The sequence below is a fragment of the Orcinus orca genome, chromosome 20 (genome assembly GCF_937001465.1).
Source record: "Orcinus orca chromosome 20, mOrcOrc1.1, whole genome shotgun sequence".
NCBI classification, from domain to species: Eukaryota; Metazoa; Chordata; class Mammalia; order Artiodactyla; family Delphinidae; genus Orcinus; species Orcinus orca.
In genome coordinates, this window is record NC_064578.1 from 55,895,737 (window position 1) to 55,918,911 (window position 23,175).

Sequence of the window (23,175 nt, forward strand, 5' to 3'; positions counted from 1 at the left end):
GGTCTATCCACCTCATTACAATTAGCTCAATTTCGTTTCTTTTTATGGCTGAGTAATATTCCATTGTATATATGTGCCACATCTTCTTTATCCATTCATCCGATGATGGGCACTTAGGTTGTTTCCATCTCCGGGCTATTGTAAATAGAGCTGCAATGAACATTTTGGTACATGACTCTTTTTGAATTTTGCTCTTCTCAGGGTATATGCCCAGTAATGGGATTGCTGGGTCATATGGTAGTTCTATTTGTAGTTTTTTAAGGAACCTCCATACTGTTCTCCATAGTGGCTGAACCAATTCACATTCCCACCAGCAGTGCAAGAGTGTTCCCTTTTCTCCACACCCTCTCCAGCATTTATTGTTTCTAGATTTTTTGATGATGGCCATTCTGACTGGTGTGAGATGATATCTCATTGTAGTTTTTTGTTGTTGTTGTTGTTGTTGTTTTTTCATTGTAGTTTTGATTTGCATTTCTCTAATGATTAACGATGTTGAGCATTCTTTCATGTGTTTGTTGGCAGTCTGTATATCTTCTTTGGAGAAATGTCTATTTAGGTCTTCTGCCCATTTTTGGATTGGGTTGTTTGTTTTTTTGTTATTGAGCTGTATGAGCTGCTTGTAAATTTTGGAGATTAATCCTTTGTCAGTTGCTTCATTTGCAAATATTTTCTCCCATTCTGAGGGTTGTCTTTTTGTCTTGTTTATGGTTTCCTTTGCTGTGCAAAAGCTTTGAAGTTTCATTAGGTCCCATTTGTTTATTTTTGTTTTTATTTCCATTACTCTAGGAGGTGGGTCAGAAAGGATCTTGCTGTGATTTATGTCATAGAGTGTTCTGCCTGTGTTTTCCTCTAAGAGTTTGATAGTTTCTGGCCTTACATTTAGGTCTTTAATCCATTTTGAGCTTATTTTTGTGTATGGTGTTAGGGAGTGATCTAATCTCATACTTTTACATGTATCTGTCCAGTTTTCCCAGCACCACTTATTGAAGAGGCTATCCTTTCTCCACTGTACATTCCTGCTACCTTTATCAAAGATATGGTGTCCATATGTGCGTGGGTTTATCTCTGGGCTTTCTATCCTGTTCCATTGATCTATCTTTCTGTTTTTGTGCACATAGCATGGGATACGTGTTATTTATTATGTCTTGTTTATTGCCACCCTTCACCCCCTGTAGATTTTGTAAACTCACTGGGACCGAACTTTTGTTGCCCCCTCCCAAGCCCCCGTTGCTATATCCCAGCTCCTAGGGCAAGATCTGGGGAGGGTCCTGGGTAAGGACTGAGAGTCTGGACACTACAGAATCTGGACTGGGTGCCTCTGATAACTTTCTATGATATCTGTGTCAGCTGCAGAGGACTCCACATACAAGGCTCCATGAGAGGTCCAGCTCAGGGATGGATGGGGGAACAACTCCTCTTCCCGGCCGTGTCCCTGGAGAGCCAGACACGGTGTTAGCGTCCCATCACTCACACCACAGGGCTGTCACTGCTGTCTTGAAAATGAGCCTGTCAAATCTGCACTTTTTTTTCCTCCCCAAAGAGGCACCAGGCCCCGAGAGCGGGAGCCAGTTGCTCATAAGGGATCCTCCCTCCATCTCCAAGCCTCTGTTAGCGACCAGAGCCTGATGTGTTGAGGAGCCTTGGATACAGACCCCAGGGGGCAGGGCCTGCAGGTCTCTCCTCTTCCTAGCTTTCCCCTCTTTACTCCTTAACAGCTCAGAACTCTCCTCAGGTGTCCCTCCCCCACCCCACCCCCGCCCCGCCGCCCCCAGTGCCTCTGGCAGCTTCGTTTCTGGCAGGGGAGGTGAAAGCTGAAGTGAGAGGAACGTTTGGGCTGAGCTGGAAGCCAAGGGTTTTATATGCATGAATTCACTGCAGATTTCATAAAGACCCTGCCGGGCAGGGACAGGTCCAACAACTCAGATCACGCCTGAGTCCCAGCCTGCCTGGGGGCCTTGGGAAACTGTATGGGAGGCTGTAAAAATTCGCTCATTCAACAGAGTGCCGTCTGCTTCTGATTAAGCCCCTTGTTGGTTGTTGGGGACACCTGGGTGGCAAAGTCAGACCCCATCCGTCTGTCCTAGAACAGAGATGAGTGCCGCTGAGCATGTAATGGGACCCCACCTAGCATAGGGGCTTTCCGGTAGTTGAGAAGGGACGCGGTAAGGGTAGCTGTCAGGCTGAAGAGGGTTGCCTTGGAATAGTGGTTCTCAACCAGGGGACCTGCAGCCAGGTCTGGAGACGGCTGTCATAACGTGTGGTGGAGGGGAGCCGGGTGGCGAGGAGGGCTGTTGGCCTCTAGTGGGTTAGGGTTAGGCCACTATGCTGCTAGCCACCCTACAAGGCACAAGACAGCCCCCACAGTAAAGAAAGACCCGCCCAAATGTCACCAGTGCCATGGTTGAGAAACTAGTTGGATGACTCGCAGAAAAGTCAGTTTGACTTAGAGGCCGAGGCTGGTGAGAGCTGAACATGGAAGGAGGGAGAGGGGATTCAGGACAGCCCCGTTTTCCCCTAAGCCCCCAGGCTGCGAAGGAGGCAGGGGTCCCTGGTGCCCTGGGCAGCCCCCTGCATAGCAGGGCCCAGTTTCCCCAACAGCCGCACTAGCGAGAATGCAACAGACGCCCGGGAACCGCAAGCACGTGGTACCTTTGCGGGGCAGGAAGCACTGCGGGCCTCAGTTTCCCCAACGGGGGAAAAAATGGGAGCCCCGAGGGCCTGGTCGTGGGCCCAGGCCAGGAGTGACCACATCCCTGGTGGGCGACGCCTGCTCGGGAACCGCGCCGCGGGAGAGGATTCTACCACAGACGAGAGGGAGTCGATGCTAATAAAGGGGAACGTGCGACCCTGCGTCCCAACCCAGCTTTCCCCGGCCTTAGGCCGACCCCCGCGACCGCCGCAAGGCCCGAGTGGTCGGGGTCCCGACAGTACTACAACTCCCAAGATGCCTCGCGCCGCCTGCGCCAGGAAGGGCCGCCACAGCCGGCGGCCAATGGGGGGTATGGAGGCGGGGCCTCTGCGCACGTGGCGTCCTGACGCACTGACGGCGACGTCGGGGTTTGTGTGCGCGAGAGGCCGCCGATAAAGGTTGGGTGCCTCGCGCCGGGGGCCGTTGGGAGGGAGCGTGCCCCCGCCCCCTCCCCGGCCCCCACTCCTACACCGCCGCTGCAGGGGCCCCGCCTTCCCATCGATCCCCGCGGGAAGGCCCTGGGTCTCCCCAGCTCATTCCCCGGTCGGGGCCGCAGGTGAGAGACCGGAGGGGAGGGGGTGGGGGAGGGACCGGAGGGCGGAGACGTTGGGGAAACGGCGAACGTGAAACCGGAAGGGATGCCTTAAAGGGAAGGGCGCTACTTCACCTCCGACTTTTGTCCGCCGGGCCGGCTTCGACTCTTTAAAGGGCAAGGGGCTGCTTTTTAAAGGGGCGGGGCAGGTTGTGCAGTTTATAAAGAGCTTCCCGCTTCCATCACCCCCCCGCCTCCCACCCCCCGAGAATAAATTGTCTCTTTAAAGGCCGGTGACAGTGTCCCAGGTACTGAAAGAAAAGCTTCTGAATCCTAGTGGCTTCAAAGCAGTCCCTAGTTTAGCTCAGAGAAGGTGAAGATGGTTGTGCAGGAGCAGGATCCTCTTAAAGGGGAAGTCGGGCCTGATTGGAAGGGTGTGGCCCGGCCTTTTGAAGAGGGTGCTCTTTACCAGATAAGATGGGTCCCGGCTCTTTCAGAGCACGGATGTCTCCTGTTTAAGGAATGCCGGCCTTCTGAAAGACACGTGCAGCTTCCTGGGATAGCCTCTTAAAAGGATTTGCTTATATTTTAAAGGGGACGCTCATCTTTTTAAAGGGAATCTTTACGGCTTGTGCAAAGGGATGCCCAGCTTTCTTTCATTCAAGATATGTTCACTGAGTACTCACTCTGTGCCAGATATTATTCTAGGCGCTGGGATGCAACAGTGAACAAGATGCCACTAGCATCTAGTGGACCGAGGCCGGGGATACTGCTAACCAACTTGCAATGCAGGAAACAGCCCCCTGTCCAGCTCCAATATCAACAGTGCTGATGCTGGGAAACTCTGATTATAAAGTAGGTTAGAAAGTGATAAGCCCTATGAAGAGAAAAAATAAGTCAAGGAAAGAGAATGCGGCATGCTGGGAGGGGTTGCAGAGTTAGGTAGGGGGGGTCAGGGAATAATTCCCCAAGATGACATTTCAGCAAAGACTTGGAGGTGAGGGAGGGAGCTTATGGATATTGGAGGAAAGAGGGTACTAGGCAGGGGCCTGTGTGGGCCCCCAGGTGGGAGTGGGCATGCCTGACCCGGCCCTGTGACCATGGTGCTCTGAGGGTTGGAGAGGCTAGCAGGACAGTCAGGGAGGGAAGGAAGCCATAAGCCGTGGGAAGTCTGAAGGTTCTTGTAAGGGGTTCGTTTTCTGCTCTCAAATGGGAGCAGTGGAAGGCTTTAGCACAGAGGAATGAAATGGTCTGTCTGTGTTGGCAGTTTCCATTCAGCCTCTGTGTTGGGAACAGACTGGGGTTAGGAAGAGTAAGGGTGGAAACTAGGAGAGCTGTCAGAGGCTGTTGCAGTTGCCCAGGAGGGAGATGTTGGTGCCCTAGGAAAAGGTGGTAATGGGGGACTTGGTGGGAAGTGGCCAGATTCCAAGGATGCTCCTGCTCGAATAGGGGAATCGGCTGACAGACTGGTCATAGAGAGTGAGAGAAAAAGAGGAGGTGAGGATGCCCTGGGACTTTTGGCCTGAGCAAGAATAAAGGTGTTTTTGGAGATGGAGCAGACTGGGAGTGAAAGAGATATTTGTGGGGGACAGAGAGGGGAGAGAGCAGGAGCAAAAACTGGACTTAGGTTTTGGGCATGTTAAGTTTGAGTTGTCCATTAGGCATCCAAATGGCATAGTCTAGCAGGGGTGTAGGTTTCAAAGGACAGGTATCAAGTGGAGATCAATTTTGGAATTGTCCAATTTATAGATTGTGAAGTCCCAGGAGTGGGTGAGGGCTTCCAGGGAGAGTGTGGATACAGAATAGGAGGGTTGACAGAGCCCTGGACTCTCCTACATTCACAAGTAGGACTAGCACCCGAAATTGAGAAGGGTGGCAGGTGAGGAGCGCGGTATCCCAGAAGCCAAGGGGACTGGTTTAAGGAGAGAGAGAATAAGGCGTCCATTGACCACTGAGCGGAGACCACTGGCTTTAGCAACTAGGAGGCCATGAGTGGAGGGGGCTGGGGGAGGATCTGATTGACAGGGTTTGAGATGGGAAAGAGCATGTATTGATGGCACTTTTAAGTTGCTTTGCTGCAAGGAGACAGAGAGAAATGAGGCCATAGCTGGAGGAGGAAGTGGGGTGAAGGGTTTTTGTTTTTTTAAAGATGGGAGGGCTTCCCTGGTGGCACAGTGGTTAAGAATCCGCCTGCCAATGCAAGGGACATGGGTTCGAGCCCTGGTCCAGGAAGATCCCACATGCTGCGGAGCAACTAAGCCCATGTGCCACAACTACTGAGCCTGTGCTCTAGGGCCTGCGAGCCACAACTACTGAGCCTACGTGCCACAACTACTGAAGCCCACGTGCCTAGAGCCCGTGCTCCACAACAAGAGAAGGCACCGCAATGAGAGGCCCGCACACCGCAACGAAGAGTAGCCCCTGCTCGCCACAACTAGAGAAAGCCCGTGCACAGCAATGAAGACCTAACGCAGCCAAAAAAATTTTTTTAAAAGTTACAAAGATGGGAGACCTGGCTTGTGGGTACACTGATGGGAACGGTCCAGGAGATGAGGAGAATCACTGTAGGTGGGAAGTCAGAGCCTTTAGGCCCAGAAGTAGGCAGGTGGGAGGGGGTAGTGCAGGGTTTCTCAACCTCAGCACCACTGGCATTTTGAACTGATTGTTCTTTGCTGTTTGGGGTTGGGGGTGGTGCTGTAGTGTGCATCGTAGGACGTTGAGCAGCATCCCTGGCCTCTGCCCACTAGATGCCAGGGGCACCTGCTCCTCCAGTCGACAGCCAGATAACCAGAACAGTCTCCAGGCATTGCCACATGTCTGCTGGGGTGGAGGGCGTGGTGGTGGTGGTCGAGGGAGCTTCCACTGCCCCATTGAGAGCCACCAGTGTAGTTGTTGGAAGATGGGAATGTTCTCTTCTGGTTGCTTTTATTTTCTCAGCGACAAGATCAATGGCAGGGTCACCTGCTAAGAGCAAGAGGGGATAGGAGAGAGATTTGAGGCAAGTATCACCTGGTGGGGTGGGTGAGTGGACCAGAGAAATGCAGCATGAGCAGTGCAGGGTGTTGGGGAGGGAGCTTTGAGATCCTTGGGCATGAATGCAAAAGGAGGCTGAGGCCAGCCAGTTTCCAGTCACCAGCAGCATCTGTGCTGGATAAGGGGGGCAGTGAGGGTGTGGATGAGGGGGCGGAGGATGCAGAGCCCACAGGATCAATGGGTGGTAGATATGGTTGAACCTAGGGGTTCTGGGTTAGGGTCCCAAGAGGGAGTGGCGGAGCAGGATGAGTGGCGGTGGAGAGCGGATGCTCACAGAGGCTTTGTCTGTAGTGAAAGGTTTGGGGGATGGCAGCGGAAGCGGATATTGAGGCAGGATGGGGAGGAGGTCTTTAGAGGGACCAGAGGATCCAAAGCGCGTGCTAGAGACCCCAGCCTTCTTCAAAGACACTGCCTGTCTCTAGAGGGGCTGAACATAGCCGGAAAGGCAGCACCTGGCCTCATAAAGGCCACGTCCAGTGGTCCAGCCTCCTGGAGGAGATGGCTGGCATGGTGGTGGTAGGGGGTAACCAGCTCTTCCCAATTTGCCATAAGTTTCCCTTTTAGCACCCAAAGCCTTCCATCGTGGGAAGCCTCTCCAGCCAGAGCTGACCTGGACTCTAGGAAGCCGTAATCCTAAGGGATGTGTCCCGTGCCTCTTACAGGGCCAGCCCATGGGTTTGGGGTTGAGATAACCCGGTGTGTGGGCGGAGGTGGGGGGACCACCCGCCCTCGCCTGACCCAGAATCCCTCCTCAGGTGTGATGGTCGGCTCCCACGCGGACATGGCGCCGGCCTCTACCGCAGAGGGGGCCGGGGAAAAGCCGGGCCCCGCAGCTCCTGCCCCCACGGCCCAGTATGAGTGTGGGGAGTGCGGCAAGTCCTTCCGCTGGTCGTCCCGGCTCCTGCACCACCAGCGCACGCACACGGGCGAGCGTCCCTACAAGTGCCCCGACTGCCCCAAGGCCTTCAAGGGCTCCTCGGCCCTGCTTTACCACCAGCGGGGCCACACGGGCGAGCGGCCCTACCAGTGCCCCGACTGCCCCAAGGCCTTCAAGCGCTCGTCGCTGTTGCAGATCCACCGCAGTGTGCACACTGGCCTGCGGGCCTTCACCTGCGGCCAGTGCGGCCTGGCCTTCAAGTGGTCGTCCCACTACCAGTACCACCTGCGCCAGCACACGGGCGAGCGGCCCTATCCCTGCCCAGACTGCCCCAAGGCCTTCAAGAACTCGTCCAGCCTGCGGCGCCACCGGCATGTGCACACGGGCGAGCGGCCCTACACCTGCGGCGTGTGCGGCAAGAGCTTCACGCAGAGCACCAACCTGCGGCAGCACCAGCGCGTGCACACGGGCGAGCGGCCCTTCCGCTGCCCGCTCTGCCCCAAGACCTTCACACACTCGTCCAACCTGCTGCTGCACCAGCGCACCCACGGCAGCGCCGCCGCCCCCGCCGCGGGCGCCGCCCCCGCCCCTCCGCCGCGGGAGCCCGGCGGCAAGGTCTTGGTCTCAGAGGCCTACCTACAGCGGCCCCTCCAACCCCCCAGCCCGCCGGCGCCCCCGCCGCCCGCGCCCCCGCCCGTGGTGCCCGAGCTCTTTCTGGCCGCGGCCGAGACCACGGTGGAGCTGGTGTACCGCTGCGACGGCTGCGAGCTAGGCTTCGGTAGCGAGGAGTTGCTCTTGGAGCACCAGCCCTGTCCCGGGCCGGAGGCGCCGCCCCCGCCCGCGGACGCGCCCTCGGAGCCGCGGAAGGCCGACCCTCCCCCGCCGCCCTCACTGTCCCCGCCGTCCCCCCTGCCGCAGCCCCCTCCCGCCGCCTCTGCCCCTGGCTTCGCCTGCCTCCCCTGCGGGAAGTCCTTCCGGACGGTGGCCGGCCTCTCCCGCCACCAGCACAGCCACGGGGCGGCCGGCGGGCAGGCGTTCCGCTGCGGCAGCTGTGACGGCGCCTTCCCGCAGCTGGCCAGCCTCCTGGCGCACCAGCAGTGCCACGTGGAGGAGGCAGCGGCCGGGCGCCCGCCCCCCCAGGCCGAGGCTGCCGAAGTCACCTGTCCCCAGGAGCCGCTCGCCCCCGTCCCCGCCCCGCCCGCTCCCGCGCCCGCCCCGGCTTCCGCGGAGCGACCCTACAAATGCGGCGAGTGCGGCAAGGCCTTCAAGGGCTCATCGGGGCTGCGCTACCACCTGCGGGACCACACGGGCGAACGGCCCTACCAGTGCGGCGAGTGTGGCAAGGCCTTCAAGCGCTCGTCGCTGCTGGCCATCCACCAGCGCGTGCACACCGGCCTACGGGCCTTCACCTGCGGCCAGTGCGGCCTTACCTTCAAGTGGTCGTCGCACTACCAGTACCACCTGCGGCTGCACTCGGGCGAGCGGCCCTACGCTTGCGGGGAGTGCGGCAAAGCCTTCCGCAACACGTCGTGCTTGCGGCGCCACCGGCACGTGCACACGGGCGAGCGGCCCCACTCCTGCGGCGTGTGCGGCAAGAGTTTCGCCCAGACCTCCAACCTGCGGCAGCACCAGCGCGTGCACACGGGCGAGCGGCCCTTCCGCTGCCCGCTCTGCCCCAAGACCTTCACACACTCGTCCAACCTGCTGCTGCACCAGCGCACGCACTCGGCCGAGCGCCCCTTTGCCTGCCCCATCTGCGGCCGCAGCTTTGTCATGGCCGCCTACCTGCAGCGGCACCTGAGGACGCATGCCCCGGCCAACGCCGCTTCTGGCCCCGCAGCCCCCGGCGCCGGCCACCAGCCCCCTGCCCCACTGGCTGCCGCCCCAGCCCCGTCCGCCACCCAAGATGTCCACGTTCTACCCCACCTCCAGGCCACGCTCTCCCTAGAGGTGGCAGGAGTCACGGCCCAGGCCCCGCCCCCTGGCCCAGCAGCCCCCAACTCCCAGACGTTTCTCCTGGTGCAGACTGCTCAGGGCCTCCAGCTGATCCCCAGCAGCGTCCAGCCCCCCACACCCCCGCCTCCCCCCGCCCCCCCCAAGCTCATCTTGCTGCCCTCCTCCAGTACTGGTGGTGGGGGCAGCGGTGCAAGGCAGGGCCCACGGGCAGTGGGGAAAGCTGGGCAGGGGGCTGGAGTAGTCTGGCTGCCAGGCCCTGGGGGGCTAGGGGTGCAGGGAGGGAGCAACACCGGGGCCAGCGCGGGAGCGCAGAGCCTCATAGTTCTGCAGAATGTGGGGGCTGGGGAGGCAGGGCCACAGGAAGTGAGCGGGGTCCAGCTCCAACCCCTTCGGCCAGCCCCGGAACTGACCACGGTCCAGCTCCAGCCGGCCCCGGAGGTGACCACGGTCCAGCTCCAGCCGGCCCCAGAGGTGACCACGGTACAGCTCCAGCCGGCCCAGGAGGTGACCACGGTACAGCTCCAGCCTGTAACAGGTCAGCTGTCCAATTCCAGTGGGGGAGCCGTCACCACTGAGGCGCCTAATCTGCTGGTGGTTCAGAGTGGGGCAGCGGAGGAGTTGCTGGCGGACCCCGGCCCGGGGGAGCCCGGTGACGGTGAGGCCAGCACTGGTGTGGTCCAGGATGTGCTCTTTGAGACGCTGCAGACGGAGGAGGGGCTGCAGAGTGTCCTGGTGCTGAGCGGGGCTGATGGGGAGCAGACCCAGCTGTGTGTGCAGGAGGTAGAGACCTTACCCTCGGGGCTGGCTGAGCCGCCAACCCCTGGCCCAACGGGACAGAAACTGCTTATTATCCGCAGTGCCCCGGCCACCGAGCTGCTGGAGAATGGCAGCGTTGGGGGAGGCGCCGCTGCGCTGCAGCTGCTGGCCCCACCACCACCTGGCCCAGGCTCTGCTCCCGCGGGCGTCCCTGCGGCTCCTGCCTCCCAGATGGTACAAGTGGTCCCTGCAGGAGCTGCACCTGGGGGCATGACCCCACAGGGCCTACCCTCCATCCAGTTTGTCCAGACTCTGCCCGCAGTCCAGCTGGTGCACACGTTTTGAGTAGAACCACTGGTACCCCTTCCCGCCCCACACAGAGACCCCGACTCACTGTCAGCCTGGGCTGGGCTGAGCTGGGGGGAGGGGAACTGCAGGCTGGGCTTGCTAATAAAGACCAGAATCTCCGCTCCTGTGTTTTGTTTTATTTGTGGTTTGGGAGATCACTGTCATGGCCATAGCCACCACTTGGGAACTTGGAGTCTCATATCTTGCTTCCTGGTTCGCAGGTGACTTGCTTTGCGTCTTGGGGCCAGCCACTTCTCCTATGTGGGCTCTGTTTATCCTTTTTAAAAAAGGGATGCAACGGTCACTATATGGGGGAGGCGTTGGAATCTAGAATCCTGGTTCTGCCACTTGTTCTCTGTAAGTCACCCCACCCCTCCTCTCACGGAAAAATGGGTGGGTGGGAATGCCCATTCCGAATGTCACTGAGAGCCGGGGTGGGTTGGTTTGGGGTGGGGCAGTTTGGGAGCCAGTGGGCTCAAGATGCTGACGCGGCCCCTCCCGCGAAGGCCCTGGAACCTAAGAGAACCACTGAGTTCACCGCCCCGCCCCCACCCCCTGCGCTCAGGTTGCTTAGGAACCAGGGGACGTCGGGAAGCAAGCGTGCGTTCAGCGCGCGACCGGTAAGTACCGGGTCCCCCGCTGCCATCCCCAGCCCCTTCCCCCGCCAGCGTCCTACAGGCCCCCTTTCTCTGTTGCTCCTCCCCTTGCAGGGTTGCCGCTCCCCGCCTTAGTCCATTCCCAGCCCACGCCCAAACTCTCCCCCCACCCGCTGCCAGAAGGTTGGCAACAGTTGCTAAGGCCGAGAGCAGGCACCGCCCCGCCCCGAGTGCGCTAGTCTGACGTCACTTCCGCCGACGACCCCCTTCTCAACCCTGCTGCCCCCGCACCTTGTCAAAAGCGAAGCGACCCACAGAGGTGCTTGCAAGTCCTTGTTCCTGCGACAGACGCCGTTCGGGGGCGATTGGGGCAGAGAGGCTCTGGGCACTGGGGGGTGGGGAGCGGGGTCCATTTTCTGCCCGTGGGGGTAGTTTCGCTCACCCCCAGGGTGAGCGCCCCGGAACCTGGAAGGGAGCCCGGTGTTGGCAGGTGTTGGCGTGCACCGGGCATTTAGGCGTAGATCGCTGGACACCACTGGGGGCCGGGGGGGCACCCCGAGAGACTTTAGAAAGGTCGATGGGTTGACGGGGAAGCTTGTCCTGTCTCGGACCTCTCTTGGGACCTGACCTGGGACATACTGTTGCGTGATCCGCAGCTCTGGGGCGCTTTGGGGACGAGAGGTGCCCTCCTGACGCTGACCGGCTTGTTTTCGCCAGGTGCACGCCTGCTCCCTTGGGGGCGCGGGAGCCTGGGGGCTGCCATGGCCCCCAGCCACCTGTCGGTGCGGGAGATGAGGGAAGATGAGAAACCCTTAGTGCTGGAGATGCTGAAGGTGAGAGCGGGCAGGGGCGCCAGTGAGCCTGGGAGGGTGGGGTGGAGGGTACCAGTGAGGGGGGGCCGGGACACCAGTGAACCTGGGAGGGGACGGGGACACCTGTGAGCCTGGGAGGGGGCGGGGACAGAATGAGGGGATACCAATGAGCCTGGTGGGGCGGGGACACCAGTGAGTCTGGGGGAGGGTACCAGGGAGGGGGGGCCTGGACACCAGTGAGCCTGGGAGGGGGCGGGGACAGAATGAGGGGGCACCAATGAACATGGGGGTGGGGCGGGGACACACCACGGAGCCTGGGAGGGGGCAGGGGCGGCATTTTGAGTGGCTTCAGTCACCTTCCTGAGCCAGCCGTGACCCCCCGGCGAGCAGTCTTTTGCTGCTCCTAAGAGGGCCCTTGGGCCCTCCTCTCTCTTGTTCTTTCTCCCTACCCTGGGGATCAAAAAGCGTTTTCACCACTGTAGGGCTGACACACCAACTCCTTCCCTATCCTCCGCACTTCCAGTCTTCCCTACGCCCCAGCCTCCTGCTTTTCAAAGTAGAGCCCTTGGGCCTCAGCCTGGCACTCGAGGACGCCCCAGGCGCCCCTCCAGCTTTCTCTCTTGCTTGGGTCAGCTCCTCCATCCAGCCTCCCCTGATGCCTGCCTCTCCACTGAAGTGGGAGCCCTCACAGTTCCTAATTCACTAGCTCACTCATTCAGAGCCCAGTGTGCCAGCCGTGTGGTCCTGGACCCTCCGCCACAGGCCTCAGCTCACTGCCTTCCTTTCTCCTCCGGCAACCCTGGCCCCGGATCCCTCCTGGGCAGGGCCTGCCTCCTCCCTGCCCCGTTCCTACTGCCCACGGGAGCCCCCCCACTCTGACTGCTCTTCCTGCCTGCAGGCTGGTGTGAAGGACACAGAGAACCGCGTGGCCCTCCACGCCCTGACGCGGCCACCGGCCCTGCTCCTCCTGGCGGCAGCCAGCAGCGGCCTGCGCTTCGTCCTGGCCTCTTTCGCCCTGGCCCTCCTCCTGCCCGTGTTCCTGGCCGTGGCGGCCATGAAGCTGGGCCTGCGGGCCCGGTGGGGCTCGCTGCCCCCGCCGGGCGGGCTGGGGGGGCCCTGGGTGGCAGTGCGGGGCTCAGGGGATGTGTGCGGGGTCCTGGCCCTGGCCCCAGGCTCCAGCGCTGGAGACGGGGCCCGGGTCACCCGCCTCTCTGTGTCTCGCTGGCACCGCCGCCGAGGCGTGGGCAGGCGGCTGCTGGCCTTTGCCGAATCCCGGGCTCGAGCCTGGGCGGGCGGCATGGGGGAGCCCCGGGCCCGGCTAGTGGTCCCGGTGGCCGTGGCAGCATGGGGCGTGGCCGGGATGCTTGAGGGCTGTGGCTACCAGGCCGAGGGGAGCTGGGGTTGCATGGGCTACACGCTGGTGAGGGAGTTCAGCAAGGAACTATGACACCAGACCCTGGAGAAAGGAAAACCAGCGCTTAGTGAGCACCTACGGTGTGCAGACACTTTCACACCGTCCTTCCATGAATCCCCAGCCCACCCAGGGCCCAGAAACTGAGGCCTGCAGAGGGCAAGAGACCCCACCACAGCCTGACGTCTGTCTGTAATGTTTGAACTTCTCAGAGAGGTCGGCCCATCTAACCCCTGCCTCAGATTCTGTCTGCACTGAGAAGTCTCCCCATCTGCCTGTCTGTCAAGCCTGTGCCGTTTGTGCTATGAGCCTGGGAGAGACGTGGGGCAGGAGGAGAGGAGGCCGAGCAAGCCTGCCCCCCACCCCGACCAGGGTTAGGACTTAAGCAGGGGCACCCCAAACCGGGACAAGGCCCCCAGGGAATGGGGTGGGGCTTGATGCTGTGCTTGGAGTGGGTGAGGCTGCAGACGCAGAGAGAGGGTGAGGGGCGCCTCTGCAGGGGAGGGTCGTCTGCCTCGAGAGCCCCAGGGGAGGGAGGGGGGTGGTGGGCACAGTGCTGCCCTCCCAGCCAGCCCCTCCCCGGGAAGGTGAGAGCCCAGAGGGGCAGGCAGACCCATCTGGTTTTTAACACCCGTTTGTTAATAAAGCCTGAAACTGCTGTGCGCCTGTCTCCCTCTCTCTGATGCCTTTTCCAGTCTGTCTCCGAGGCCCCCCTTCCGTCTGGCTCCTCCTTCCCCGAGGTTGACATTAATTGTTGGCAGCGGGGGTGCTGGACTGGGGGCAGGGGAGGCGATGAGCTCAAGGCAGCCCTGCTCCCTGCCAGCCCTCTGACTCAGGCTCCCCATTACCGAAGTTTTTCCGCCTCACAGCTGCTTAGTGCAGAGAGAGAGAGAGTGAGAGAGAGAGAGAGAGAGAGAGAGAGAGAGAGAGAGAGAGAGAGAGAGTGAGTGTGTGTGTGTGTGTGTGTGTGTGTGTGTGTGTGTGTGGTCGCCCTCCCCTACCCAAGCCTTGACCCTTGGTTCCCCAACCCCTGACCCCAGTTTCCTCGGGAGACACGCAAGTTCAACCACGGCTCCCTCAGACAGGAGGTTGGGGACTTTTGCGTGCAGATCCACCGGGGGGGATGGAGAGAGGAGTTTCTCTGTCTCTTTTCCCAATCCAGGAAGTTCTTCCTGGTGTCTGGCTGCAAGCCCTCTTGCTGCACCGGGAGCCCCAGTTGTGCCAGGTCCCCAACCCCGGCATCTGATGTGAATCCATCCTTGATGCTCTCTGGTCCCAGCACGCTTCCCTGGCTGGACAAGAGAGGAGGCAGATGGGTGGCCACCCCACCCGTGCACCCCTGTCCCCCAGCGTACGCCCCTGCCTGGATGCTTCCCTGCAGCCTGCTGCCCCCAGGCCGGCTCCCCAGTGGGTGTTTGCAGTTGGACACCCTCCCTGCTGCCTGCCACCGCCCTCCTCCCCAGGCCTCAGCCGCCGGCCAGCCCCCTCCCCGCCCCCCCCCTCCCATCCCCTGCTGCCTCCTCAGCAGCCTCTCCTCCTCCTGGCAGAGCGTCCAGCCCCTGCCTGCTCCTCCCCAGGTCCCAGGCGCCTCTGGCAGGAGCCTCCCTCTCTCCCTCCCTCCCCCCCTCCCTTGGCCGCTAGCTCCTCCCCTCTCCTGCTCCTCTCCCCATTCACCCCATCCCTGCCCCGACTCTGCAGACATGAGGGTCTTGGCCTGCCTCCTCGGTGAGTGACCCTTCTCCTCGGGGACTCGGGCCTGGGCCCCACCCTCTGACCCCTGAGCTCACCCACTGGAGAGCCTCAGACTTCCAGGGCCTCATCCCTGTTGCTTGGGGGATACAGGACATCTGGCCCTCCCTTGCCTGATCCCCCAGGGACCCAGCCTCTGGCACCCCCGTCCTACCCTCTTAGGAGCCCCAGAGACCTACCTCCTACCCCCCCACCCCCGCCCCACCAGCCCTGATCCTGTGGGGGGTCACCCATCATTTGACCTTTAGTCAGGCCCCTGGGGGAGTGCAAAGGGCCTGGGTGCCTGCCCTGAGGCATCTGGGGCCCCGCCCACCTCAAGGACCTGAACCTCGCCAGGCCCTCGACCCAGAGTCCTGCTTCCCAGCGGCGGGGTTTCTGGTTCAGAGGCATGAGGCCTCACTCTGTCCACCCCTCCAACCTCCCTTCCAGTGGCTCTGATGGGGATCCAGGCTGTTGGTAAGTGGCCCCAAACACTTCTTCCATCTGGCCTCACTCAGCTGCAGGCCCACCCCGTGCCCAGCCTCACCCTCCAATGGGACCCTGTTCGCCCCCATCCGCCTGTGACCTCGGGCACCACTTCCCCCAGGACCACCTGGGCGACAGCCTCCTGCTTCCTACGGGGCACCACTGCTCCCCTGGGTACCCAGGAGTTGGGCTCCCCGTTAGCGGCCAGGACACTGGCCTCCCGGTGATGCCCTGCAGGACAGCCCCCAGCCCGTACCCTCCCCCTGGCCCCAGGGTCTCCAGGACATCACAGCCTTTCCTCTGTCCTCCCCAGAGTGGCTGCGTCTGGCCGATGGCCCCCACGGGTGCGCGGGCCGCCTGGAGGTGTGGCACGGCGGGCGCTGGGGCACCGTGTGCGACGATGGCTGGGACCTGAGGGATGCTGCTGTGGCCTGCCGCGAGCTGGGCTGTGGGGGCGCGCTGGCTGCCCCTGGAGGCGCCTTCTTCGGGGAGGGCGCGGGGCCCGTGTGGCTGAGCGAGCTGGCCTGCCGGGGCGGTGAGCAGCAGCTGGGCCTCTGCCCCCACCGCGGCTGGAAGGCCCACATCTGCTCCCACGAGGAGGACGCAGGCGTCGTCTGTGCAGGTAAGGGGCCCTCGACCCCCTCCAAGGAACATTGCTTCAGAGACGACCCAGGGACACAAGTCCTCAGTCCAGTAACTCTGAGAATCCAGAAGTCCAGACACCCCACCCCTGACACCCCCTGCAAAGCCAGGACTTACCACTACCTTGGAGGGTTCCTGCCTCACTCAGGGCCTGCCCTCTTTATAGCATCTGGGGATCGCATGGCAGGGATATTGAGTAATATCTTCCAAACTGAGGGGGAACTTTGAGACCAATAAAGAAAGCAGTAAAGAACAACTATGAAGTTTACTGTGGGGAACTCATACAGGCAGGATGGATCTGGTGGGCAGTGATCCATTTATCTGCAGCTGTGCTGCGCACCACCGCAAAGGGTGCAGGAAGATTTAAAGGGGCCAACGCTAGAGACAGAATCTGAGTACCAAGGGAGAAGCATGTTTTCCTTCCCCCAGGGGGTCTTATGACCATCATTCCTCATGGACCATTAATCCTCTATGTCAGCAAAAGGCATCCTTCCTGTTTTCCTATCAGACGAAGGCAAGGGTAAAAGTTGATAGGGAACCTCTCTGGCTTGGGCGTGTTCCTCGTGAGTGGGACAAAGCTCAGCCAGGCAAAGAGGGGAGGGGGCGGGGCCGCAGGCCTGAGATGGGGCTGACAAAACAGAGCCAGTGCGGTCCAGCCACACGCTGCTCTCCCGAAGGTCAGCGTGTGTCGGACTCCAGGGATTGGGACGACTCACCTTCAGTCCTGGATGGGGACCCCTGGCCAGGGCTGTCTGGGGAGCTGAGCCCCGGCTCTGAGGAGGCCCCGGTGATGCCTGGTGAGCCCCCCCCACATGTGCCCTGTCTCCAGCTTCGGCTGTGAGGGAGAAGGGACAGAGGCCCGTCTCCTCCACAATCCCGAGGGCCCCCGCCAAGGCCCACTTCGGACCCCTGGGGACTCTCGGGACTGACCTGCGGCCCCAGGAGGTGCAGCTGCCGATCTCCTTCCCTGCTGTCTCCTCACCCAGCCCCCCGCCCAGCCGGGACCCCCCAGAGCGGCTCCCGGAAGAAGAGCCCCCGGCCGCCCAAGCCTGCCAAGTCCACTAGGGCCCCTTTGCTGACTGCCGGAGCCCCCCGCCAGGGTAAGTCCGCGCAGGCCTCCCCTCTGCAACAAATCTGGATGGGGTGAGGCGCTAGGCCCCGCTGGACCAAACTGGGACCCCCCCCAGGTATGCGGGGGCACTGCATCCCCCGGGGATTCACAGTCAGGCCCAGGCTCCCCACCCGGTCAGGAGACCCGGGTGTCCACTCCCGGGACCCAGGCCCTTGGCCTGCTCAGATCCTGGCTCTCCCCTTAACAGCCGGTTGGCAGGCCCATCTCAGGCCACTGACCCCCCCACCCCCCACCCCGCGGCTTGAATCCGCGTATCCCCAGCTGCCTCGCACGAGGCCCCTGACTGCCCCTCTCCCCGCCCGCCCGCCAGAGCGGCTGCGCCTGGTCTCCGGCCCCCACGGGTGCGCCGGCCGCCTGGAGGTGTGGCACGGCGGGCGCTGGGGCACGGTGTGCGATGACGGCTGGGACCTGCGGGACGCCGCCGTGGCCTGCCGCGAGCTGGGCTGCGGGGGTGCGCTGGCCGCCCCCGGCGGGGCCCGGTTCGGCCCGGGCGCAGGGCCCGTGTGGATGGACGACGTGGGGTGCGGAGGCGGGGAGCAGGCCCTGCGGGACTGTCCCCGAAGCCCCTGGGGCCGGAGCAACTGTGACCACAGCGAGGACGCAGGACTGGTCTGCACCGGTATGTGCCCGCCTCTCCAGACCCCTCCCCCAGGGCCACGCCCCCTCCTCCGCTCACTGAGGTCTCAACTTTAAGGAGCTCTTTAATCCCCTTCCCTCCCCCTCCCTCCCTCCCTCCCCCCTCCCTCCCTCCCTCCCCCCTCCCTCCCTCCCTCCCCCCTCCCTCCCTTCCTTACTCCCTTCCTCCTTTCCTTCTCTCTCTCCCTCCTTCCTTCTTTTCACACTCATTAAGCCCCATCCACACCGGGCACAGACCCAGTTCTCACTCTCCTGACTTTTAGGAGGCAGGGGTGGCCCACAGGTGTGGGGTAGGAAAGTTCAAGGGCTGCACCCACTAGAGGAGCCTGCCCGCCTACCCGCACAGGGGGCAGGAAATGTTTCAGTTGGTGGATGGGAAAGGGGAGAGGGAGCTACAGAGGAAGCTGGGAGCCAGCTCTGGGCCTCACCCCCACCTGCCTGGCCTCCTGGGTGGATGTCCTCGCCCCACCCTTCACGGATGCAGGACAGAAGCTCAGAGATGTAAAGCAGATGGCCCAGAACTTGACTGCCGTGTCTGTCCCACTACACAGATGGATCTGGGTATCTAGCGTGTAGGGTGAGGTGGGGATGGAGACCAAGGGGACACAGGTCGGGGCACAGATTGGTGGACCAGAGGCAGTGATGGTGGTGCCTCCGTGGGAAGCACATGGGGGCAGAAATGGGGCCTCTGAAGCCCAGTTCCCAGGAGGTGAGTTGAGTCTCCAGCGGGAGAAGAAGCTGTTGGGGAGAAGTGAACCCCATTGAGGGGCCCGGGGGCTTGGTATCTTACCAACATCTCTGCTCCTCAGGGCAGCCCCGTGAGGGAGCGTGTCACTCACAGCTGGGTGATGCAGGCAGGAGTATCTCCCCCTCTCTGGCCTGTCCTTTTCTCTAGACACCGACTGCAGGCTAGAGAGATGGACTCCACACTCCCCAGAGGTCACCCAACTCTCACCCCACAAAGACCCAACAGAAATGTACCCCCAAACTAACAAGAGGTTAACATCTAGACTAGTGGTTCTCAACCGCACTCCCCAGGTGATATGGAGACATTTCTGGTTGTCATGACTGTGTGGGGCACTGGGGGTGCTGCCGGCCTCTGGGGGGTGGAGCCCAGGGATGCTGCTGGACATCCTACTGTGCACAGGACGGCCCCTCACAGCAGAGAATGCCCTGACCCCTGTGTCAGGGGCACTAAGGCTGAGAAGCCCTGCTTTACAGGCTGGGGAAGGCAGCTGTGGAGTGGGGACCTGCCTGGGGAGGTGGGTGGAGGGCATCAGGGCCAGCGTCCCCAGGGCTCATCCCTGGGGAGGCAGGGACATGGGGGGCAGTGGATAGACCAGAGTTGAACTCTTGGAGAGCGACTTCCCAGCTCAGAGTCTTTCCCTCACTTGCAAACTGAAGATGGAATGGCTGCTTTCCAGCCCCATTTGGGCGTGAAGCGGGACACCACACATAGCCTGTACCTGCTCACCCATCCTAGTCACCTGAGCATGTGGCCTGTACCTGCTCACCCATCCTAGTCACCTGAGCATGAGGCTTATATCCACTCATCCATCCTAGTCACCTGAGCACGTGGCCTGTACCTGCACATCCATCCTAGTCACCTGCGTGCATAGCTCAGTACCTGCTCGTCCATCACAGTTTCCTGCGTGCGTGGCCTAAAGCTGCTTATCCGTCACAGTTTCCCGTCTCTCTGTTCTCCCTCTCCCCACGTCCAGGCCCGGCCCCCAGGCTGCGTCTGGCAGACGGCCCCCACGGGTGCGCGGGCCGCCTGGAGGTGTGGCACAGCGGGCGCTGGGGGTCCGTGTGTGACGATGCTTGGGACCTACGGGACGCCGCTGTGGCCTGCCACGAGCTGGGCTGCGGGGCCGCGCTGGCTGCCCCTGGAGGCGCCTTCTTCGGGGAGGGGGCTGGACCCATCCTCCTGGACGATCTTCGCTGTCGGGGAAACGAGACGGCCTTGCGCTTCTGCCCTGCACGGCCCTGGGGCCAGCATGACTGTCATCACCGGGAGGACGCTGGGGCCGTGTGTGACGGTGAGGGGGCCCTGGGGGAGAGGCCAGAGCGTGGGCCTCGAGTGGAGGGGTAAGAGCTGGGGCATCTCGTGTGTTTTCCGGAGGTGTACCCCAGGGCCCCGCACTCCCTCCGTCCAGCAGCCCACCTGCCGCATGTCTTGCTCATCGTGAAACCTCAGTCTCCATCGGGGGTCCTGGGGTGGCAGGTGTGGGGAACTGCCTGTAGCACAGCAGTGGGTGGTGGTCACCTCTTCCCTCTCACGCCCCAGGTATGCCTCTGGGATATGTCCCTCCCACGGCCCCCGCGGTGGGCAGCAACAGCTCCAGGCCCAGGGAGACTGCATCCAGGCCCCCGCCCCCCACGGTGAGCCAGGCTGCACGGATAGCAGGCATTTCACCTCCGCCCGCTTCCCCTGCGGCCCCTCAGGAGCCTGGGCCGGAAGCTGGTGAGTCCCTCCTGCTCCCCGCACCCCAAATGTGGGGCTTAGCTGCTGCTGCTTTTTTTTAAGACTCTTTTCCCATGTAGGCCATTGCAGAGTACTGAGCAGAGCTCCCTGTGCTATACAGTAGGCCTTATTACCTCTTTTATATATAGTAGCGTGTATATGTCCATCCCAAGCTCCCGATTTATTCCTCCTTCCCCTTATCCCCTGGTAGCCATGTTTGTTTTCTATATCCGTGACTCTACTCCTGTTTTGCAAATAAGTTCATTTATGCCCCTTTTTTAGATTCCACCTATAAGCGATATCATCTGATACTCGTCTTTCTGTGTCTGACTTCCTTCACTCAGTATGACAATCTCTAGGTCCATCCGTGTTGCTGCAAACGGCATTATTTTGTTCTTTTTTGTCGCCGAGTAGGGGTTTAGCTTCCGTTTCCTGCCCCTCCGCCACTCCCCACAGCCCCCAGGTGCCTCCTTCACTGCCTCAGAGGTCTCGGGGAGAGGGAAGGGTGGAGGGGAGGAGACGGAGCCCACACTCGGAAGGCCCCTGCTTAGTCTAATGCTCTGCTCCAGCTGTCTTGAGACTCACGGGGCCGCCAGGCACTGCGCGTAAGTGGAATCGTACAGCCTTGGGCCTTCTGTGTCTGGCTTATTTCACGGAGCACAATGTTCTCCAAGTTCATCCGTATCGGCGAGTGTGTCAGAATTTCTTTCTTTGTAACGGCTGAATCGTATTCCATCATATGGAGGGACAACATTTTGCTTATCCATTCCATTCATCCGTTGATGGGCGCTCGGGTTGTTTCCACATTATTGCTCTAGTGAATAATGCTGCTGCGAATGTTTGCATACAGGTATCTGACTGAATGCCCATGTTCACCGTATCTTGGGCATATATATCCCTAGGAGTGGAATTTCTGGATCATATGGCAATTCTGAGTTGAGCTTTCCAAGGAACCACCCTTTATCCCTGACTTTTTTTTTCTTTTTTTTGGCGTGCCGCGAGGCTGGTGGGATCTTAGTTCCCCAACCAGGGATTGCACCCGGGCCTCGGCAGTGAAAGCATGGAGTCCTAACCACTGGACCGCCAGGGGATTCCCTATCCCTGACTCTTTATTCGTGTGCCTGATGCAGATGCTGGCACAGCACAGGCCTGGATAAACACTTGCTGCTGGGAAGGAAGGGTGGATGAATGGAAGGAAGATGGAGCGAAGGTGGAGGAAGGTCTGACTCGAATTCTTTGGGTCTCTCCCACCCCAGGGTCCCCCCAGCTGCGCCTGGTGGCCGGGCCCAGCAGGTGCTCAGGCCGGCTGGAGGTGTGGCACGGTGGGCGCTGGGGGACCGTGTGTGACGACAGCTGGGACCTGCGGGACTCGGCTGTGGTCTGCCGGGAGCTGGGCTGCGGTGGACCTCGGCAGCCAGACCCTGCTGCCGGCCGCTTCGGCTGGGGCGCCGGCCCCATCTGGCTGGATGACGTGAGGTGTGTGGGGACCGAGGCTTCCCTCGCTGACTGCCCTGCCGCTCCCTGGGGGAAGCACAACTGTGCTCACAACGAGGATGTTGGAGTTACCTGCACTGGTAAGGAGGCCCTGGCCATTCGCTGGCTCCGGGAGGGCTTCCTGGAGGAGGGAACGGGAACTAACATTGGCACTAACATCGATTGAGCGCTCACCTCCTAAGCCCCCGCCCGTGACCGTATTCACACCTCACGATGCGTCCAAATTGGTGGATGTTATGCCCATTTTACTGATGAAGACGCTGAGGCACAGAGAGGTTACACAGCAGCTAAGCGGCACAGCTGGGATTCCTCCTCCTCTTCTTCCCGCCAAGAATCAAGGAAGTCTCCCACCTAGAGGGAAGCTGAAAAGGAAGAGGAAAGGAAGCAGGCATGGGGCACCGGGAGATGGCAAGAAGCCCGTGTGACGGGAGGGCCACTTGAAGTAGACTCAGGCTTGGCCCGTGTTCATTCATTTGCCGTTATTTATCCAGCGCCAGACACTGAGCTAGGTATTGGGTCCTCAGAATGCAACGAACGCAACCCTGGCCTTTGAGAGGCTCACAGTTCACTGTGAGAAAGAGACGCTCCGACAAATCGCTGCAAACCCGTGTGACACATTATCATTTGGGAGGTCCCCAAGACCACCCTCGGGTTCCATAGTTTTCTAGAAGGATTCACAACAATCAGAAAAGCTGTCTCGCGGTCCAGTGGTTAAGACTTCGCCTTCCAATGCATAGGGTGCAGGTTCAATCCCTGGTTGTGGAGCTAAGATCCCACATGCCTCGCAGGCAAAAAACCAAAACATAAAACAGAAGCAATGTTGTAACAAATTCAGTAAAGACTTTTGGGCTTCCCTAGTGGCGCAGTGGTTGAGAGTCCGCCTGCCGATGCAGGGGACACAGGTTCGCGCCCCGGTCCGGGAAGATCCCACGTGCCGCGGAGCGGCTGGGCCCGTGAGCCATGGCTGCTGAGCCTGCACGTCCGGAGCCTGTGCTCTGCAATGGGAGAGGCCACAACAGTGAGAGGCCCGCGTACCGCAAAAACACTTTTAAAATGGTCCATATCAGGACTTCCCTGGTGGCACAGTGGTTAGGAATCTGCCTGCCAATGCAGGGGACACGGGTTCAATCCCTGGTCCGGGAAGATCCCACATGCTGTGGAGCAGCTAAGCCCGCGCTCCACAACTGCTGAGCCCGCGAGCCACAACTACTGAAGCCCGCACGCCTACAGCCCGTGCTGCGCCAGAAGAGAAGCCACCGCAATAAGCCTGCGCACCGCAACGAAGAGTAGCCCCTGCTCACTGCAACTAGAGAAAGCCCGAGCGCAGCAACGAAGACCCAACGCAGCCAAAAATTTAAAAAGTCAGTTGAGGGAAGAGGCATGTGGGGCTGGGTCCAGGAGAGACCCTTGTGGAGCTTCCTCACTTAATTCTCCCAGCGACGACGCAGGACAACTCACGTGAAGTATTGCCAACCAGGGACGATCTCCCAGCCTTGGCGTCAGAGTGTTTATAGGAGCGCAGTCATGAGATGTGGCTGGTGGCCCACTGGCGGCCCGTTAAGTCACAGTGTTAGCAGAGATGA

At 60.8% G+C, this 23,175-nt stretch overlaps 3 protein-coding genes across 12 annotated transcripts in view; all 3 read left to right on the forward strand.

Moving 5' to 3' along the window:
• ZNF628 (zinc finger protein 628) overlaps positions 1-10,311 on the forward strand; it is a 62,736-nt gene extending 52,425 nt beyond the window's left edge. For 2 of the 8 annotated variants that reach the window (XM_033411969.2, XM_033411966.2), the window contains one exon: positions 7,010-10,311. In XM_033411969.2, the coding sequence (XP_033267860.1) occupies positions 7,015-10,188 (3,174 nt within the window). In that variant the 5' untranslated portion in view covers positions 7,010-7,014 and the 3' untranslated portion in view covers positions 10,189-10,311. Of the gene's footprint in view, positions 1-3,088; positions 3,246-6,158 lie in introns of those variants that run through there. The other 6 variants (XM_033411968.2, XM_049703357.1, XM_012538071.3 and 3 more) reach the window with 6 other exon arrangements.
• Positions 10,312-10,410: 99 nt separating this feature from the next.
• Positions 10,411-13,680, forward strand: NAT14 (N-acetyltransferase 14 (putative)). 3 transcript variants are annotated; one of them, XM_049703538.1, is made up of 4 exons: positions 10,411-10,548; positions 10,757-10,811; positions 11,505-11,620; positions 12,498-13,680. In XM_049703538.1, the coding sequence occupies exons 3-4, from the start codon at positions 11,549-11,551 to the stop codon at positions 13,044-13,046; spliced, it is 621 nt and encodes a 206-aa protein (XP_049559495.1). In that variant the 5' UTR covers positions 10,411-10,548; positions 10,757-10,811; positions 11,505-11,548; the 3' UTR covers positions 13,047-13,680. The 3 variants fall into 3 exon arrangements, with proteins under 3 accessions (XP_049559495.1, XP_004283333.1, XP_049559496.1); XM_004283285.4 differs by lacking the exons at positions 10,411-10,548; positions 10,757-10,811 and adding an exon at positions 10,854-11,106; XM_049703539.1 differs by lacking the exons at positions 10,411-10,548; positions 10,757-10,811 and adding an exon at positions 11,142-11,277.
• Positions 13,681-13,824: 144 nt separating this feature from the next.
• The window catches only part of SSC5D (scavenger receptor cysteine rich family member with 5 domains), a 29,719-nt gene continuing 20,368 nt past the window's right edge, over positions 13,825-23,175 (forward strand). Inside the window, exons 1-9 of the mRNA XM_049703356.1 lie at positions 13,825-14,326; positions 15,189-15,215; positions 15,538-15,846; positions 16,544-16,663; positions 16,853-16,966; positions 17,309-17,617; positions 19,356-19,673; positions 19,922-20,098; positions 21,355-21,672. Coding sequence (XP_049559313.1) covers positions 14,323-14,326; positions 15,189-15,215; positions 15,538-15,846; positions 16,544-16,663; positions 16,853-16,966; positions 17,309-17,617; positions 19,356-19,673; positions 19,922-20,098; positions 21,355-21,672 — 1,696 coding nt within the window. The 5' untranslated portion in view covers positions 13,825-14,322. The remainder of the gene's footprint in view (positions 14,327-15,188; positions 15,216-15,537; positions 15,847-16,543; positions 16,664-16,852; positions 16,967-17,308; positions 17,618-19,355; positions 19,674-19,921; positions 20,099-21,354; positions 21,673-23,175) is intronic.

Excerpts from the sequence above, each read along its gene's own strand:
- NAT14 (XM_049703538.1), top strand. The coding sequence starts at position 11,549 with ATGGCCCCCAGCCACCTGTCGGTGCGGGAGATGAGGGAAGATGAGAAA. Across the intron at positions 11,621-12,497 it reads TAGTGCTGGAGATGCTGAAG|GCTGGTGTGAAGGACACAGA; the intron begins GTGAGAGCGGGC and ends TCCTGCCTGCAG.